The following is a 19,769-nucleotide window of genomic DNA, read 5'->3' on the forward strand; positions in this document are numbered from 1 at the left end:
GGACTGGGGCCCCCGTGAGGAGTGGCCAAGAGAAAATGGGCCCTGAGAGCCAGGGCCACGCGCCGCTACCAGAGGGACCCTGAAAGTTCACTGTGAGCCCCTCGCTCCACCCCCTCCCATCCTCTCAGGTACGCACCTCTGCCTCAACCTTCGTACGCTCAGCTAGCTGTTCCCAGAGCCCCCAGGGATGGAAAGGTGCTTGCACACACCCCTGCGACCGGCAAGCGCTCAACTGGCAGGACGACCGCCCCAGGGCAACTCGGCGTTGCCTGCAGCTCTCAACCCCAAACAACCTGGAGGCACGTGGGACCTGAACACACCCAACCCAACTCCCAGCTCCTGCGCAGGGGCAAGGCTCAAGGTTCACAGGCTGTCGCTGTGACCCTCGTCACTCCCACCTGGGAAGACCCCCTCCACCAGCCCTGGAGAGCAGCCCTTGTCTACCCTACCTCTCCTTAGTACAAGGCACCCCGCCCCGACCCCGGGCAGCACTGTGCTCCCAAGAGCAGGGACCCTCAGAGCTCTGGGGCTCCCTGGTCCCTGCCCAGGCAGGGCAGGCTGCTGCCCCGGGGCGTCCGTCCAGCTACCCTCTCCAGCCCTAGAAGGCTGCCTCTGTGCCCTGGGTCCTAGTGCCAGCTCGGCCTCCATGTTGTCTGTGTGAACTGAGGCCAGGCTAGTGTGCAAGCGGCAGCCTGTCTCAGGCTGAGCGTTCAGTCAGACCAGAGAGGGGAAGAGGAAGCCTGTGGTGGGCTCCTCTGGGCGGGCAGCTTTCAGGGCCCAGCACGTGCCCACCACCTGCCTGGGGTGAGAGAATCCCTGCAATCCTGGGCTCCTCTGCCTCCTCCTGCCCCAGGGGTTCTTCCTCTGCCCTGCTGCCCACCACCTTGTCTGGGAACCAGCACGCATGGCCCAAGGCAGCTCCTGGCCTCCCCACCCAGGGCCTCCTGATGGAGCAGCTTTCCTTAAAGACGCTAAGAGGAAAAGGAAGCATCTTTAAGCTGGGTTCACAAATGGAGGTGTTTCTTCCAGACTTGGAAGACGTTTATAAACCAGACCTAATTTTAGAAATGAGTGGGGGTGAGCAGGGAGCCCCGAAGGCAAGAGACCCCAAAGAGCATTCTGGAAAGTAAGTGCTGTGAAGTGAGCTATGGGGTGGCCTCGGATCGCCAGGCCTGCCATCCACAGCGTGGGAGGCAGAGTCAGACCATCACACACACACCCCACTGCTGTTGGACGCTCTTTGTACACTGCCTGGGAAAGAGTGGAGGTGGAGGGGTTGGCTCTGTGCCCCCAGCCCAGTACCCTGGCCCAGGCCTCCATGGCTTTCTCTGACACCCTGACTCCCAGGCTAGTGGGAGACCCAGAAGGGCCCCTGGCACAGCCAATGCCTGCTTTGTAAACTGTAGCCTCTGGGTTCTTCCACGACAAAAACAGATGGCAGCACTGGCCTTGTGGCTCTGCCCGTTTAGTGCCCCAGTAACACACATCTCAGCAGACAGCAGGCATGCCCATCACCCAGGCCAGGGAGAGACAGACCAGGCTGGGTTGACAGCAGAGGTGGCAGTGAGGGCAGACAGACAGAAGGACTTCCTCACCCCAGAGGGCGGACAGATGTCCAGGGAGCTGCAGATGGCAGGAACCAACCATCACTCACACCCAAACACAGATTAACTAAATGAATCCTTTGGGTCTTGTTGGGGGGCGGGGACTGGGCACTCCCAGGCTCGGGTGGCTGAGCCCTGGATGCAGCACTGAGTCTGGTTTTCAGGTCAGACTGGAGGGCCAGTAGGGAGCCAAAGGCCATCACCCCATCCTACTCTCCACCAATCTGCCCTTGCTAGGGCCCCTCCTGACAAAGTGGATTCAGGACACCCCGGGCTGCAGAGATGAGGGCCCCATTGGCTCTAGGACAGATGAGTGATCCCGGGAGGGCTGAGAGGACCTCTGAGGGAGGGTGCCACCCCTGTCTCCCGCAGCCTGGCAGTGCAAAGGGCCTGTGCCCCAGGTTTACATCCTGGCTCCACCAGTTCCTGGCTTCATCTGAGAATCATTGCAATGAAAAGAGTTGTATAGGATCCTGTTTGCTGCCAGAATGGAGCTGGGGACATGGGGCAAGGAGAGGCACCCTGTCCAAAACCACTGGGCTCCGGCCGGCGCCGCGGCTCACTAGGCTAATCCTCCGCTTTGCGGCGCCGGCACACCAGGTCCTGGTCCCAGTCAGGGCGCCGGATTCTGTCCCGGTTGCCCCTCTTCCAGGCCAGCTCTCTGCTGTGGCCAGGGAGTGCAGTGGAGGATGGCCGAAGTCCTTGGGCCCTGCACCCGCATGGGAGACCAGGAGAAGCACCTGGCTCCTGCCATCGGATCAGCGCGGTGCGCTGGCTGCAGCACACCAGCCGCGGTGGGCATTGGAGGGTGAACCAACGGCAAAGGAAGACCTTTCTGTCTCTCTCTCTCTCAATGTCCACTCTGTAAAAAAAAAAAAACCACGGGGCTCCAACCAAAAGTACTAAGGGACCCACCTCTGGATTTGGCCGTTAAGCGTCTTAGGGAAGATTAAAGGGTGGAAAAGGCGGGAAAGCGTGGCCCCTGCTCTGCCCACAGCAGCCCCCTGCCTCAGACCCAGTTCCATCTACAGGAGGTGGACAGAGGAGCCTCTCCCAGCACCCCCAGGGTGGGGCTCTGCCTTGGCTCTTTTCTGAGCGCCCGCTCCAGAACCGGGCCTCACAGAGCAGGAGCCGGAGTGGGTGCGGAAGGTGACAGTGTGGACGAGAAGGTGCTTGGCAAGCTGAGAAGCAGCACGGGGATGTGAGAGCTCACTGTCAGGGCGCCAGGCAGGCCTGTGTCTCACGCATGCCCTGGCAGAGAACGCTGAGGCCAGGGAAGGGCGCTGGGTCACCCAAGTCAGAGCCCATGGGGGACCTCCAGTACCCCAGGGCTGCGATGGGGTCATGGGGCATCATTTGGGGAGAGTCACACCCCCAACAGTGTGGGGGCAGAGGTCAGACATCTGCCTGCAGCCACCCATGACCTGCACCCTAATACTTCCCTCCAGTCCCGCCTACGAGAACTAAAGACTCAGGCTGCTATCACCTGGCCCCACCTCCTCCTCCCACCCCCTCCCCTGTAGAGATGGTCCAACAAAGGTCCAGCCAGCAGGGACAGGGCAGGAATTAGAGCCGGGGCCTGCTGGCCCCCACCCAGACACTGCCCTTTCTCAGCCTCCCCCAGCAGCCCCCCAGGCCCAGTGGCCTGGACAGTGAGAGGCCCCTAGTCTTGCCTTACTCCTGGGGTCCACCCCTACTCACCATCTAGCCAGACAGACGGCTGCCTTGATCTCCCCTCTGGGAGATAAGAGCCCCCCCAGCAACCCGTTCTTCCCCCGCCCCCTCCTCAGGGGCCAGTTTGGGTGAAACGAATTCTCAGGTTGTCCAGGCAATGAGGCAGTGTCCAGGAAGCGCTGTTCTAGAAGATTAGGCAGTGACCTGTGTGATGTCACCAGGAAGCAGCAGGGGGGCAGGTGGTGCCCGGGGCCCTGGGGAAAGGCCCGGGACAGAGTACAGGGAGGCACCGCAGCCCAGATCTGAGTGTGTGGACCCGGATCTAAGTGTTTGCGCATGGCGGAGCTCACGCCCCTGAGGGAGCTGCCAGAGCCTCATGGTGCCACCCACTCAGGGCCACCCACATCCCCATACAGCACCTTATACTGCTGTCATAGACCCCTGCAGCAGGCTCTGTCTCAGTCTCAGACGTGACCGGCCCAACCCAGGCATGCACGCAAGCATGGCCACGCCAGGGCGCACGCAGCATCAAGGTGCAGCTGTCACAAACACAGGACTTTGTGTGAAAGGAGAATTTCAGATCAGAAATGAATGAGTGCAATTCACTGTAAGTCCATGCCAGGTATTTGAGAAGCCTGGCAAAGTTGTGACAGAGGCCCTGCCACACCCACCCGGCACCAGCTAGGTTCCGGTACAGACCCCCCGGGGCCAGTGCCCAGGTCAGAGTGGTGCACACACCTGGCCCCCACAGCCTCTCCATGGAGAGGCCCTGGGCAGGGTGAGCACTGGCTACACACATTTTGTCCCCTCTCATAGCCCCTTGGCCAGAAGGGCCACTAGGGAGCATCAGCCCCACGTGACAGCTGAGGGGAAAAAAGGCCCAGCAGGACACAGAGCCCACCCTGCTATCCCGGCTTGTCCCCTGGGGATGGGAAGCGGAGCTACCCCCACCCCCCACCCCGGGTGCCCACAGCATTCAGGCAGCAAAGAGTTCCCAGGAGCCTCTTCCCTCGGGAGCAGTAATAGCTTAGGGGCTTGGGGGGCCCTGCCCTCTCCCCTCACCCAGAGGTGGTCCTGAGCTTTGCCCAGAGGCCCTGCTAGCTCCTGAGTCAGGCCCAGCTTCGAGATTATCAAGAAGGAACCAGAAGGAGGAAGTCACACTGCTGCCAGGAACAGGGCTGCGGTCTCGGGCTGGAATTCTCCCACGCTGGGACACCTGGACAACCTTGTCCTTCCCCAAGGTCCCAAGGGGCCCCACCCCCCCCAACCCCCGCTGGAGCCCGGAGTCCAGGGGGAGGGCCTGGTCAGGCAGATGGATGGGGCGCCTCTGACAGGAAACGCCAAGGCCTGTGGAGGAGGCATCGACCCGCAATTGAACCGAGCTCCCGCAGGCAGCAGTGCTGGCGGGCAGCAGCAGGGGGACCCCCCTCTGCAGAGCTGCAGAGCCGTGGGGTGGCCAGCCGGCCTGGGCCCTTCTGGATGGCGACACTGCCTGCCCTGGTGACGCCCCGCACGGCTGCAGGCCCGGTTCCCTGTCAGGGTAATGCTGCTCCAGAAGCCTCCCCAGGGAGCTGGGCGAGGGGGTGGGGTGTCATCGCCAGGTCCTTCCTGCTGGCAGTGAGGGCGGGCTCTGGTTAGACACCCGGAGCCCGAGCCCGAGCCCGGCATAGAGCGCTCCCAGGGCTGTGGTGTGCAGAGGCTGGAGGACAGGTTCGGGACAACAGCAGGGGCTAGGGAGCCAGGCTGTCTGGGCAGAACCCCTCTTACTTAGTGTGTGACCTGGGGTCAGCGACTGAACCTTTCTGTGTCTCAGCTGTCCCATTTCTAAGATGGGTAGACTGATAGATAGTTGCTGTCACCACCATGGGGGTAAAGTGAGTTAGGGCACACGGACCCTTAGCATAGCGTCTTCAGTAACTGCCGCGGCTGCTGTCGGCGCCTGTCTCTGAGCCACCTTATCCTGGGCCTGGCATCCGTCGTTGAGGCATGGCCTCCTTCCTGCATCTTTGTCCCCTGGACTGCAGGCAGTGCCTCCCTCTTCTCCTGTCGCGGGCTAACGGAGAGCCTGGAAGGTCAGTGGAGAAGCAAACTGGGACGATGACCTCTCAGTCCTCTCCCTCGCTCCCATCCCAGGCGGCCTGGTTGGGTCCCCGGTGGGAGGCCTTCACTCAACAGTGCTTGCTCCTTGCACCTGCCCAGCCCCCTCCTCAGTGTCTGCCAACCGGGCACCGAGAGAGCCGAGGGCACCGGGCGCCTGGCTGTGCCCCTCCTGGGGCTCATTTCCAGGACCCTGTGCAGAGCTGCGGTGGCACGGATTCCCTGGGGGCCCGACTGAGACTGGGACTGCAGGCTCTGCCCCAGGTCAAGGTGCATCCTGGGGTCAAAGTCCACTCCTGGAGCAGATCCCTGCAGCATGCTCCGCCTCCAGGGGGTGGGGACTCCTGCCAATGGCCCCTTCCCTCACTGACTCTGTGGGCCTAGGTCAGCAGGCATCTCCCAGGCCTCCCTCGGGGAACGCTGCCTCCTTCAGCATCTTCTAAATTTAGGGCTTGGGCTCTGTGACTCATTCCTGAATCTGTGCTGCGCCCCTCCTCCAGGAGTGTGCTCCCATGGTATTTTTATCCTCTGCTGCCTCAGACTGATTACTAAGGCCCCAGAATCCCACAGGAGTCACACATTCCACGGAGAGCTCCCTGGTCCCTCCCCACCCCGGGGCCCCAGGCTAGCTCTGGGTTTCCCTCCGACCAGGGACTACGCTCCGCCTCTCCTTAGCCCTCCAGCTTCCCAACCTGGCCCCCAGGTGGCCATACTGGGGGCCTCCACGCAGGACTGCGGGGCTCTGGGGGGAGGAGCGATGGAGCTGAGCCCGGCCCCTCCTATGCAGCTGCTGGGCCGAGCGTCACCTGCAGTCGGCAGGAGCCTTCGGTTCCCACCTTTCTGCAGGGCTGGCTGTTCTCCGCCGTAATAAGGGGTTTGCACCAGACTTCCATTAGGGAGGCTTGGATCGATGCTGAAGTCGTCTCCGCCTTCAAAGCGGGTGGCTGGGGTGGAGGATCTCATGTTGGGCCCTGACTCCCACCCAGGTGACCCCCGCTCCCCCGTCTCCGGGGCCGCAGCCCCTGCACCATTCATGGGAAACACAGGCCAAGAACCTGTCAGTAGCCCTCTTGGGCTTCTGCCCTGCAGGGAGGGAGGGCGGGCTGTGTGGGACCCCACGGCAGGAAGGGCTGGGAAGAGGCTGGGATCTGGTTTTGGTGTGACCGTCAGGGATGGAGGGATGGAATGTGCAGCTGTGGGAAAGAATCACCCTAACTCCAGGCCTCAGCGGGGAATGGAATCGCGTGCACGTGAGGTGTGAACACCGGACACACCTCTTTGGGCCAGGCTCCCAGGGTCGGAGGAGGAGATGGACACACGGTTGCCCCCATCAGCTTCCAGAAATGCAGATACCACTTAGGGCAAGGTGTGGTGTGGGGGTACCTGGGAGGCAGACAGACCCGGGTCTGTGCCCCCTCGGGGCTCTAGCAGAAGCCCAGGGGCTACCTGCCTCAGCCTGTGCTCACAAGTAACAATGTGGCTAGCCTTGATTAAAGGGCCTGCCCTGTGCTTGCTGCTGCTCTGTGCACTTAACAGGTCTTAACTCATTTAATTTCCAGTTAAACCTGGAGACAGCCCCAGACAAGGCTTACCACCCTCACCCCACAGACGGCCTGAGGCTCGGAGAGGGGTGGTGACTCACCCAGGGGCACAGCATTAAGTCACCGGGAAGACCCGGTAAAAGCCAAGCCTGACTGCAATCCTGGCTTCTGTTTGCTTCCCCAAGGCCGCTCTTCTCAGAGTATACATTAGACACTCAATAAATGTTTGATGAAGATGTTTGATCACTGTCATGTAACGGAAAGATCCCTGTCCTAGTCCAGTTCTTCCCCTATGCCTGGGTGTCCTAAGAGTCCTTTCGGGGCTGGCGTTTGTGGCACAGCAGATAAAGCCACTGCCTGCGATGCTCGAATCCCATATGGGTGATGGTTCCTGTCCCAGCTGCTCCACCTCTGAATCAGCTCCCTGCTAATGCGCCTGGGAAAGCAGCGGAAAATGGCCCAAGTGCTTGGGCCCCTGCACCCACATGGGAGACCCACATGAAGCTCCTGGCTCCTGGCTTCAGCCTGGCCCAGCCCTGGCTGTTGTGGTCATCTACAGAGTGAACAGCAGATGGAAGGCCTCACTCTCTCTGTCTTTCTCGATATATAACTCTGGCTTTCAAATAAATAAATCTTTTTTTTTTTTAATAAAGAAAAGAGAGAGTCCTTTTCCATCTTTAGCCTGTGTTTCCCCAGCTGAGAAAGAGAAAGGACAGGTGAGCACCTGCAGCTTAGGGACTTGGAGATGGGGAGGATCTTGGGTTCCCGACTCTGCAAACACCTGCCTTTCACAACAAGCCTGAGGGGGCCCCAGCTGCAACCAGATCCCAGCCCCTCCCCCAGCCCCTCCAAGAGTACTGAGAGAAACAGCTTGGGAGAGCCCAGCTCCACCGAAGAGAAAGGCTCACTTCCCCCGAGGATGGCTGCAGGGTCCCGCAGCTGGCATGGTGTGTCCATGGTGCCATCTCGCTGCTCCAGCTGTCTGGGGGAGTAACTCCTGCTCTCACCTCAATGTGCCTCCTTTCCTGTCCTCATCCTCCAGGCCATCCAGGGATCCCCTGCAGCTGCCGCTGGCCCCACGTGGAGTGACCTGAGCACCCAGTTCCGATCAGGCTCAGAAATGAGTCCAACGCTTTCACGCTCCTTTCCGTTCGGAGCCCTGCTCTGCCTGCTGCCCCCTCAGCTGGCACGCCTGTGTTCTCGCCCTTACCTGGGCCACTGTCCTGAGAAGCCTGGGCTGCACTCCAACTCCAGCAGCACTGTTCTTGTCCTCCAGGATTCTCCAGATCTTTCCTTCTACTGTCTCCATCGGGTCAGGGGTATGCTTGGTCTCTCTAACCCCGCATCCAACAAAGACACGGGTCCTCACTGGAGCAAGGGAGGGTTCCAGGACTAATGGCAAAATGGTGGCGCTTTAACCTTTGGTGCCAGACGGCCACGCCTGGGGCAAGCCCTTGCTCCTCTTCGGGTGCTCAGTTTTGCAATCTGTAGATCAAGGAAATGGGTCCCTCAGTCAGTGATCTCCTGACTATAATCGTCTTTCGCCTTTACACACTCCTCGGGAATTGAGTTTTCGCCCAAGGTTCTCATTTGATCTTCTCAATGACCTGGCCTCATGTACAAATGACGAAGTTTAAGCTCCCTGAGGGAACAGAATTACCGCAGTTACCCAGCAGGTCAGAGGCAGGGCAGGGGCGCCAGGCCCCGGTCCTGAGCCTTCTCTGGTCCTCTACACTGTGAGGCTGGGAGCTGGTTGTTCCATTTGTAGGACTGCCGTGAGACTCCACGCAGAAGCAATGAAGAGGGCCGTACGTTGCAAATCATGAAATAACAGCAAAGACGACGAGACGGATACGTTACTACGAAATTTATTACTGTTATCCTCGCTCAGGCGCCCCCACGTGTCCATCCCGAGAACCTCCGTTTGCGCAGGCGCCCTTCAGTGTCTAGAGGCCGCGAGGCCCCGCACTTGCGCCTGCGCAGCGGTCGTGGCCACTTTGTCACCCGGCTCCCCGGGGCTCCTATCTGCTCCTCTTGGGTTGAAGAGGAGCCCCAGAGCAGCAGAGAGCTAAGCAGCAGCAGGAGGAGGCACAGTCAGAGCCATTCTCCTCACCAGGGGCTCTGACATTCCAGTCACCGCTCCGCTACGCCTGTGGAGTCCTGTATCGCAAACGCGGAGACCGCTGCGAAGTCGACCGAAATGGCCTGCGCACTGCCTCATGGGAGTTGTAGTTCCCAGGTAGAAACTCTCTGGGACTGGAACGCTGTTAAAACTACGTCTCCCAGAAGTCCAAGAGCAAGGGTCGCGAAGAAGGGTCGATGGCACGTTGGGAGATGGAGTTTTTGGAACTGTGCTAGCCCTGAAATGATGCTCCATAGCCAAGGGCTCTGGTGGTGGGTGTGTGTTCCAGTTACACTGTAACTCCCTGCCCAGATGGGTCAGAAACTATCCACAGGTCACCCTTTGCTTATTTGTTTGTTGTTTATGTATTTGAAAGCCAGAGTTACAGGGAGAGACAGAGATCATCCATCTGTTGGTCCACTACACAGATGGCCACAACGGCCGGAGCTGGGCTACACAGGAACCAGGAGCTTCCTCCAGATCTCCCACGTGGATGCAGGGGCTCAAGCACTTAGACCATCCTCTGCTGCTTTCCCAGGCCATCAGCAGGGAGCTGGATTGGAAGTGGAGCAGCAGGGACTGGAACCCTTGCATGCGGTGGCATCTTACTCTGCTATAACACCAGTCCCCCTTTGCTTCATTTCAATACTAAGCTCTTTGTCCCCAGGAGGAGCTTAATCCAACTCCCTGCTAATGCACCTGGGAATGCAGTGGAAGATGGTCCAAGTACCTGGGCCCCTGAAACCCATGTGGGAGACCTGGATGGAGTTCTAGGCTCTTGGGTTTGGCGTGGCCCAGCCCCGGCTGTTGTGACCATTTGGAAAGTGAACCGGGGGTGAGACGATTTTTTTTTTTTTTTTGCCTCTCTTGCTGTCACTCTGCCTTTCAAATACAGACTTTCAAAAAAAATACTACTCGTCAGCTGCCTGCCCGTCCCAGAGGGCTTCCTTCCCCATCACTCGTTGGGGACTGCGCTCACTGCAGTAAGCAGGTTCTGGCAGTGATGGCGACGTTCTGGGTCGGCACCATCCAATATAAGGCAACCAGTCTGTGGCTGCTGGCCCCTTGTTCCTAGCCACTCACTGGCGTTACCAGTCTGTGTTGGTTCCTTGAAAACCTAAACACTGGTTTGGATGATAAACATCAGCCCTGCCATTCAGCAGACTAATAGTAGACACAGAGAAAAACAGCTGTATAATTCACAGCAAGTAGTGTATTTCTCAAGGACGTACACTGTGGCTGAGAAATCTCATAATCACCCCCTGATTTGAATGGCGACTTCATTGTTACTAACTTGCTTTCTAAAGTCATGGGCTATCAGAAACTTTGCTTTTAGAAATTACATGAACGTTAAAAAAGAAAGGGAAGGAGGGAAGGAGGGAAGGAGGGAAGGAAGGAAGGAAGGAGGGAAGGAAGGAAGGAGGGAGGGAGGGGGGAAGGAATTACATGAAGCAGAAAGATACTTTAGCCTGGGGACTCTAAGGCAGTAAGTGGACAGGATTTACAGCCCAGGTGTAGAAATTCAGGTAATGGATCTCACATTGCTGGGGCTGGTGTTGTGGTGTAGCCGGTAAAGCCACTGCCTGTGATACTAGCATCCCATATGGGGGCTGGCTCAAGTCTCAGCTGTTCCACTTCTGAACCAGCTCCTTGCTAACTCCCCTGGGAAAGCAGTGGAAGATGGCCCAAGTGCTTGGACCCTGCACCCACATGGAAGACCCGAAAGAAGCTCCTGGCTCCTGGCTTCTGTATGGCCCAGCTCTGGCCATTGTGGCTATCTGGAGTGAACCAGCAGACGGAAGATCTGTCTCTCCATCTGTCTCTGTAACTCTTTCAAATAAATAAATAAATCTTTATTAAAAAAAATCTCCCATTGCTTCACTTTGTTGTTCTCAAGGAAATAAGACCTTGGGCCCCTTAGCAGTTCTGATGTGAACCCCCTTAAACACAGCTCTGCCGTGCTATGAGCTTGTCAAAACACAAGAGTTGCTTCACTGACATTTCACCCAATGTCAAGAGGCCGTGGGCAGAGGTACGCACTGGGCACTGTCAGGTTGGAGATGCCCAGGCCCCCGGTTGCCCTGCTTGGCCACTGGAGGCTTAGGAACTGCAGTCCGCGGACGGGAGCCGGCCATCGCTCCCCTGTTGGTGGCAGGCAACGTGCTGGTGCGTGCTGGATGCTTCCTGTTGTCCCTGGCAGTGGCTGAGGTTCACCATGCCCTGGCTGTCACCATCCGCCCAGGCTCCTGCGCTTCCACAGCTGTCTCGTGCTCGCTGGCTTCATCTCCGTCCGAGCAGAGCTCCATCCTGAGCGTTCTGGTGGAGCCACCCCCAGGTACATGCCACCTGTGCGCTCACAGCTACCACTGTGCTCCTTGCCCTTGGCATCAGACTGACTTCATTCCAGAGGGAAGACAGTGCCGCCACCATGCAGGAGCCCTGGGATGCCGCTGCACGACCACTGCTGCTCCTGCCTACCTGTCAGTGCAGCTGCTTTGGGCACAGCCTGCCCCCACCGCTCCGCAGCAGCCGGCACGGCTTCCACACTCCCAGGCGAGGGCCCACCCCAGGACGACCCTCCAGCGGCAGACCCACAGCCAAGCGGCCGGCCATACTCATGGGGCTGTTTGCTCTGTGCCGGCTACCAGTCCCTGCCATCAACGGTCACTCTTTTCAGCCAGCTTAGACTAAAGATTAAGTCCAAAGGGACAAAGAACTGGGCTATTCTCCGGTCACAGGGCAGTGCAGTTGTCAACCCCACTGGGGCTGAAACTTCCGCTAAGCCTTTCCTAAAACCACCTCCAGGCACGCTGATGTCAAGCGTGGGAATGAGCAGGCCAGGGCCTAGCCTGCTCTTACACAGGCCTTTGACTAGGCCCTGGTCTCTTCGAGGAGTCGGCAATAAGCAGAGGGACCGGACACGACTGGCTGATCCTCATCGGAACGGACAGCTAGGCCGGGGGCTGCCCCTCGAGCACTTCTCTGGAGTCCCCACGGGTAAAGCCAATCCGCCCATGTAATTGGCGGCCCCCGGGAGGACAAGCACATTCATGGCTCTGTTTGGCTGCTCTTACTTTGTGGATGCTGCTGATAGCTTGAGTGGATGCTGAAAGACTTGCTTTGTTTGTAAAAGTCTGCCTTGCTCATGGTAGAAAATGAAGCCATTTGCTGTGAAAAAACTGTGAACTATTATAATGTAAATATTTTTAAACTTGGGGACAATGGAAAAATACAAGTAGGCTGTACTAAAAATGTGTACTTATTCTAAGGGAGGTGACAAAGGAAAATTAGAAGTATAATTCTTCAATCAAGAAAATACTATGTTAACTTATGGAAAAATAGTCTCATCAGTTCTTAAGTAGAATTATCATCAAATAATAATTTTAAGCTCTGTTCTTTTCTTTCTTTCTTTTTTTTTTTTTTTTTTTGACAGGCAGAGTGGACAGTGAGAGACAGAGACAGAGAGAGAAAGGTCTTCCTTTGCCGTTGGTTCACCCTCCAATGGCCGCCGCAGCTAGCGTGCTGTGGCCAGCACACCGCGCTGATCCAATGGCAAGAGCCAGGTGCTTCTCCTGGTCTCCCATGGGGTGCAGGGCCCAAGCACTTGGGCCATCCTCCACTGCACTCCCTAGCCACAGCAGAGAGCTGGCCTGGAAGAGGGGCAACCGGGACAGAATCCGGCGCCCCGACCGGGACTAGAACCCGGTGTGCCGGCGCCGCAAGGTGGAGGATTAGCCTAGTGTTAAGCTCTGTTCTTTTCCATAAAAGAAACCTACCTACGAGGAAGAAATGGGAGAAGTGGGATCCCTCTCCTACCAGATTCTCCCTTCCAGAGCTAGGTAGTGACTTTTACTTCTCTCCCAAGTTCAAATTTGGCCAATTTCTTGAAACACAGAGTATGAAAATTTCAACAAGAAAAATTATATAACTATGTGTTTATATCAGCTAAAAAAAAAAAAAAACTTGTTAAAAAAATAAACCCCACTAATCTCTGCCTCATGCTGGAAGCAGAAATAATCTTTTTTTTTTTTTTTAAAGGCAGAGTTACGAAGAGAGAAGGAGAGACAGAGAGAGAGAGTGATCTTCCATCTGCTGGTTTACTCCCCAGATGGCCAGACCAGGCCAAAGCCAGGAGCCAGAAGCTTCTTCCTTGGGCCCCTACACTCATGTAGGAGACTGAGATGGAGTTCTGGGCTCCTGGCTTTAGCTTGGCTCAGTCCCAGCCGTGTGGCCATGTGGCAAGTAACCAGCAGATGGAGGATCTCTCACCCGCCCCTCCCCATAACTCTGCCTTTCAAATAAATAAACCTTTTTTAAAAAATTGTATCAACTGAATCAGCTGTTTTGCAGAGATCAGTGTCCCAAAACCTTCAAAAGCTGGGAGGATTGGGGTAGGGAAGGTAGACACGGGACCTGATTTGCTCTGCCCCATGTCACTGTCCCTTCAATAGAGTCGGGCCCCAAACTGGAGGCTGCAGAGGGCTGCCTGTCCCCCTTTCTCCCTCTCTTGAGGCCCTTCCAGTGCCCCAACCGCATCACTGAGACACTAGGCTGTCTCCCAGGACCAGCTCTGGCCCTGCGGCTCGGGGCAGACTTCTTTGGTTGGGTCTGTTTTTTTTTTTTGTTTGTTTGTTTGTTTTTTTGGTTTTTTTTTCTTCTCGAACACCCTCTGAAAGCAAGCACACTTCAGCAACCTGAGGCTTCAACTTCCTTGTGAGGGACTCTCTTGTCTACAGCCCACTCTACCTCTACCATATTAACTGAAGAAGTCTGTTTTCCTCTTATTCACATCACTTCAAGCTGACTTCTGAAAAAACTGGCTGGGGTTTTGTCCCTTTTCTTGCTTATTTCAAAGCATCCTCCACGTCAGCCAACGCTGGGTAGTGCTGCGATCGCGTCTCTCCCCTGGGGGTTTCGGTTCGTCTCTGCCAAACACTGCTTCCGTTTAGCAGTCAGCAGTGAGTGCAGCCCAGGCCGGCAGTGCCAGGCCCCGCCGACTCTCGCTGTGGTGTGAAAGCTCGTGTCCCCACAAACGTCACCTGTTGGGCCCTCACGCCCCAGGTCACAGTGTTAGGGGAGCTCGTGGGGGTCCCCCCCTGGGCGAGGGCTAGGGGAAGAGCACCATCTTCGGAGCAAAGAGCCCTCACTAGACCCCAGCCCTGCCTCGCCTTGAGCTTGGATTTCCCAGGCCCCAGCACCTTCAGCAATCAGCTTCGGGTGTCCATAAAGGCCTCAGTCGAAGGTCTTTGTTAGGGTAGCCCGAGAGGGACGAGGACAGCTACACGTGAGCTCACTCTCCCCAAACCTGGATGCCACACTTTTAAACGGTTTCGATTTTAGATGTATATTGTTAATTATGACCCTTGATTGGCTACAGAAACAACTAATTAAGAAGCAAAAACTAAACCTGTAAACTTGCCTAAAACGACTTTAGTGCTTCCACGTTCATCTGATCACTATTCACAGAAAACGCATCCCTCTGTCACTAAGTCGCAAAGCTACAGCTAGAAGAAGAGAAAAACAGTGGGCATGATGATCACCTTGCACTTGGTTTTTCCTCTACCAAGAAGAAATCTGCGGGGGCACCGTGCTGCGGCAGGCTACACTGCCACGTGTGTTGCCCCATCCCAGACGGGAGTGCCCGGTTCAAGTCCTGCTTGCGCATCTGATCCAGCTTCCTGCTAATGCACCAGGGAGGCTCGGGTGATGGCCCACGTGTCTGGGTTCCTGCCACCCAGGTGGGAGTCCCGGACGAAGTCCCTGGCTTCAGTCTGGCCTAGCCCTAGATGTTGCAGGCATTTGAAGAGTGAACCAGTCGTTCTGCCTTTCAAATAAATATGCAAATCTAAATAAATAAACCTTTCTACAGGTGTCATTTGTAAACTGCTGCAAACCACAGTCTGAACCTTTCGTCTTGTCACTTAGGAACAGAAGATAAATACTGAACCCTGTTGGATTTTAAGTATTATGGAGTACATTAGACAGATACCCAACATCAGGACACACAGATTTAGCTCCTCCTTTGGGCTGCACTGGGTTCCATCAAATGAAGGGACCATGCTATATGTATCCACCTAACCTGCTGCACACTGGGGTGTGACTGCCAAGTCCAAGTGTGTATCTGTATATCAGAGATGCCCAAGTTACCCTCTCAAGAGAGACCAATTTATATTCCTTCCAGCACTGAGTGGTGGGCTCTTATTTCCCCCCACCCTAACAACCTTGAGTACCATTCTGTTTCTTAATGTTTGCCAATCCAATGAGTAAAAAATGACCCTCATTTGTACTTTAACTTTTATTTCCATAGTTATATATACTTTTATTCTTTGTGGACAATGTTTTCTTCTTTCTGATAACAGCCAGTGCTCAGTTTTATTCTGGGTTTTCTATTTAGTTGGTTCATGGAAGTTCTTTATATCTTCTGCATTTTACTATTTTGTTATGGATGTTGCAAGTATTTTATCTCCATCTATTGGCTCCCTTTTGTTTTGTTGGTGTTTGCTTTCAAGTGAAGCCTTTTTAAAATTATAGTAACTCATGTAGCAAAATGCCTGCCCCAAACTGTGCAGTTTTATTTTTAAAGTTATTTATTTATTTGGATGGCAGAGTGACAGAAAGGAGAGATAGGGGCACAGAAGGAGGGGGGAGGGAGAGAGAACGAGAGAGAGAGAGAGAGAGAGAGAGAGAGAGAGAGAGAGACCTATATTCCATCTGCTTGTTCACTCCCCAAATGGCTGCAACAGCCAGGGCTGGGCCAGGAGCTGCATCCAGGTCTCTCACAAGGGCAGTGAGGACTCAAGTGCGTGGGCCATCACCTGCTGCCTCCGAGACTTAGCAGGAAGCTGGATAGGGAGTAGAGGCAGTGCTCAGTTCTAGGCACTGCAGTGTGGACTTACTCCAAACAGTAGCTTAGTCTGTTATACCACAACGCCCACTCCAAGAGTACAACTGTCAACGTTTAAGTGTACAAGTCAGTGACAACCTTGTGAAGCCATCATTACTACTTCTAACATTCTGATCACCCCAAACAGAAACTCTGTAAACATTACACAACCACCTCCCATTCCTCCCTCCCTCCAGCCCTGGCGACTTTTAGTCCACTTTGTCTCCATGAATTTTCCTCTTCTATGTATTTCATGTAAGTGGAATCATACAAAATCTGCCCTTTGTACCTGACTTATTTCATAGTTCACCCACATTGTAGCAGGTATCAGAACTTCATTGATGCTGAAGGCTGAATAATATTCCACTGTATGTATGCACACGTCACATTGTACTTATCCATCCAACTGTTGATGGACTCTTGCATTGCTCCTACATTTTAGATATTCTGAATAATATTCATTTAACAGGGGCATAGAAGTATCTGTTCGGGTCCCTGATTTCAATTCTTGTGGATATAACCCTAGGCATGGGAGTGCTGAGCCAAATGGTAGCTGTGTCTACCTTCTGAGAAACTCCCAAACTGTTTTCCATGGCAGCTGTGTTACCAAGCGTTCCCACCAGCAGTTTTGAGCCTTCCACTTTTCCCCACATCCTCACCAATGCTTATTTCCCTTTTTAAAAGTGGTAGCCATCCTAGTAGGTGTAAGTGGTATCTTATTGCAGTTCTTTCCTTCCAGTTAGCTAATGACCAACGGTGCTGTGCACCTTTCCATGGGCTTATTGGCTATTTGATTATCATCTTTGGAAAAAGGCCTATTAAAACTCTTCGCTCGTGTTTTACATTGGGTTGTCTGGGTTTTGTTGTTGAGTTTTAGGAGTTCATACATTCTGCAGGCTGGTGCACTAGGCAAGTCAGTAGCATGGCTCCACTCAAATCTGAATGCCTCAGAACCAAGGACGCCAGTGAGGGAACTCTTGGTCCCATCTGCAGTCCTGTGAGCCCAGGGGAGCCACGGGTGCCAGTTTCAGCACAAGGCTGGAGGTTGGAGAACAGGGGGGACTGCTGTCCACAGCAAGAAGAGCCGGGCGCCCAGCTCCAGGCAAGAGGCACAGGGTAGATCCTTCTGCCTTTCTGTGGGCAAGCTGGGGTTCGCCTGCACTGCCCGACAGCAGGTCTCCTCACTCGGCCCCACAGTTAAGTGCACTCTCTGGATGCACCCTCCAGACACACTCAGAATGATGCCTCACCAGCTGGGTGCCCCGAATCCAGCCAGGTCTTCCTGCGTGGCTGGATTTTGGGACCTCAGCTGTATTCTATTCTTGGTGTCTATCCGGTGTCAGTATCACATGGTATTGACTACTGTGGCTCTGTAGTTTATCTCGAAATCAGGAAGTATGAGTCTTCCAACTTTGTCCTTCTTGGGTTGGCTTCTTCCATTCTTGCAAGAAAGGCTGCTGGAATTTTGGTAGAGCCAAAGGTCTTTCATTGTTCAGAAATTTCACATTTTGGGGTTGGCGTTTGGGGCAGCTGTCTGGAACCCCCACATCCCGTATGGGTGCGTGTGAGTTCCAGCCTGGCAGCTCCCTGCTAACGCACACCCTTGGGAGGCAGAAGGTGAAGGCCCAAGTGCTTGGGTCCCTGCCACCCATGCAGTTCCTGGCTCCTGGTTTCAGCCTGGCCCAGCCCTGGCTATTGTTGTCATTTGGGAAGTGAACCAGTCATTTGGAAGGTCTGTCTCTGTGCCTTTCAAGTAAAATGAAAAGAATTAAATGTTCCAAAAAAAGTTTCACATTTTGATGTAGTCAAATTTATCTAGCCTATGTACACCATGGTAACTATACTTGATAATGTACTGTAGACTTGAAATTTGCTGAAAGTAGATCTTAAATGTTCTCACTGCTGAAAAGAAGCTAGCTATACAAGGAAATGGATGTAAATTAGTCTGACCACGGTAATCACTCAAAATCAAGTTCATGTATATGAGAACATCATGTTGTACACCTTAAAAATATAGTTTTGGGAGTGGGTGTTGGTGGAGAGCCATGCCCCGTAGCAGAGAGCCTGTGTCTGCGTCTGGTTCGGGGTCCTGACTGCCGCTCCCTGTCAATGCAGATCCTGGGGGCAGCAGGTGCTGGCTCAAGTGGCGGGGTTCCTGCCACCCTGGGAGAGATCTGGATGGAGTTCCAGGCTCCTACCTTTGGCTTGGCCCAGCAATGGCTGTTGCGGGCATTTGGGGAGTAAAGCAGCAGATGGGAGCCTTCTCTCTGTCTCTCAAATAAATAAGTTAAAAAAAAATACAGCCTGCAATGCACAAGCCCTGAGCTGCTTTGCTGGTGTTGTCAGGCCAGTTTAAAGGGAGTTCACTGTCACCAGCTGGCCCTAGGCCTCCAAGGGCACTGGGCCTATCTCCTGAGGATGACTTCTGGGGAATGTTATCCCCCACGTTCAACAGAGGTACACCTTCAACAGGCGGGACACGGTTAGAGTGCACAGACTCCGGGGATCCAGGCCCTGCTTGGAAGGGAACCCCGCAGGTCACCATATGGGTGATGGCTGTGGTGACAGTGGATGTGCGGGGCTAGAGAAGCCTTAACGCATCGCAAGGGCAGGGAAGTGTCGCGTCCTGCAGGAGGTGATGTGTGAACAGGAGGAGGTGACGGGAGGTGACGGGTGTTCCACATATCCGCTACAACAGCGACTGCGTCGGTCACAACGGTCCAGGACAATGACAAGTGGGAGGCTGAGCCTGGTTCAGTGTGGTGTCAGCAGTCTTGGGGTGTCACTGCGCTTTACTGCACACCAATTCCTGTGACCCGTGCCCATCAGAATTCCAACAGATGTGTCACTTTCGGGACCCACAGCGCTCCCCAGCCCCCCACCCAATTTCTCTCCCATTTCCTGGGGTGGCCAAGTCTGCACTCTCGCCCTGGGAGCTCGCCTGCTGGGCCTTTACACCCCATGCCCCAGGGGGAGGCTCCCCATCCCCTCCCCCACACTCCCTGCTCATTCCTCCCAGCAGCTTCCCTTTGCAGAGCGCTGGCCAGGTGGCTCGCAAGAGCAGGTGTTCCCACAATTCCCTGCCACCAAGACTCACTGTCAAGTGTACCCACAGACACATCTCCTCTCCCCCAGAGGTTGCCCAAGCCGAGTTACCCGTTGGGTCCTGAGTCAGGAGACCGGGCTGCCAGCCAGGCCACCCTGCCACCGCAGACCACCAACTCCTTCCTTCTTCTGAGCCAGGAGCAGATCAAAATCTTCTAAATCAACTGGGTCCCTAAATCTTGCTCCTCACATGGCCGATTCTGCAGGGAAATCTGTTGGGAGGTTTGCTTTTTGTTTTGAAATTATTTACTTGAGAGGCAGGGGGACGTGGGAGAAATTTCTCCCATTCACTGGTTCACTGCCCCAAAGCTCGCAACAGCCAGGGCTGGGTCAGTAGCCAGGAATACCATCCAAGTCTCCCTCGGGGTGACAGAGACCCGAGTACCAGAGCCGTCACCTGCAGCCTCCCGCAGTTTGCGTTAGCGGTAAACCGCATGGGAGGCGGGGCCGGGGACTAGAACTACTCGGCCGCCGCGCCGCCAGCCCGGCCCCGGAACCTCTGCGCGGTGCTTCCAGGGCCTCTCTCCCTCCCTCCGCTGCCTCCTACTTCAACCCCCACGAACCCGACTCCGACGCCATCATCTTCGGAAGTGGGGCCTCATCCTCGGTGCTCTCTTGTCCCGCTGTCACACCGCATAAGCCCGGCGTCTGTGGAGACCCGAGTCTGGGTCTGCAGCATATCCCGGGACCAGGCCGAGAGCGCAGCTCGGCTCGGAGGCGGCTTCTTTCGGCTTCACCGCGGG

The 19,769-nt window shown here is 55.4% G+C and overlaps 1 protein-coding gene across 5 annotated transcripts in view; it reads right to left on the reverse strand.

Annotated features, from left to right (window-relative positions):
* STARD10 (StAR related lipid transfer domain containing 10) overlaps positions 1-19,768 on the reverse strand; it is a 42,999-nt gene extending 23,231 nt beyond the window's left edge. Inside the window, exon 1 of one of the 5 annotated variants that reach the window (XM_089330470.1) lies at positions 19,590-19,768. In XM_089330470.1, coding sequence (XP_089186596.1) covers positions 19,590-19,608 — 19 coding nt within the window. In that variant the 5' untranslated portion in view covers positions 19,609-19,768. Of the gene's footprint in view, positions 1-136; positions 574-3,305; positions 3,325-7,923; positions 8,061-8,126; positions 9,112-19,589 lie in introns of those variants that run through there. The other 4 variants (XM_051851194.3, XM_070074984.2, XM_051851185.3 and 1 more) reach the window with 4 other exon arrangements.
* Between the last annotated feature and the right edge of the window lies 1 nt (position 19,769).

Source organism: Oryctolagus cuniculus, chromosome 1 (assembly GCF_051225735.1).
Source record: "Oryctolagus cuniculus isolate XC-2025 breed Fujian yellow rabbit chromosome 1, ASM5122573v1, whole genome shotgun sequence".
NCBI classification, from domain to species: Eukaryota; Metazoa; Chordata; class Mammalia; order Lagomorpha; family Leporidae; genus Oryctolagus; species Oryctolagus cuniculus.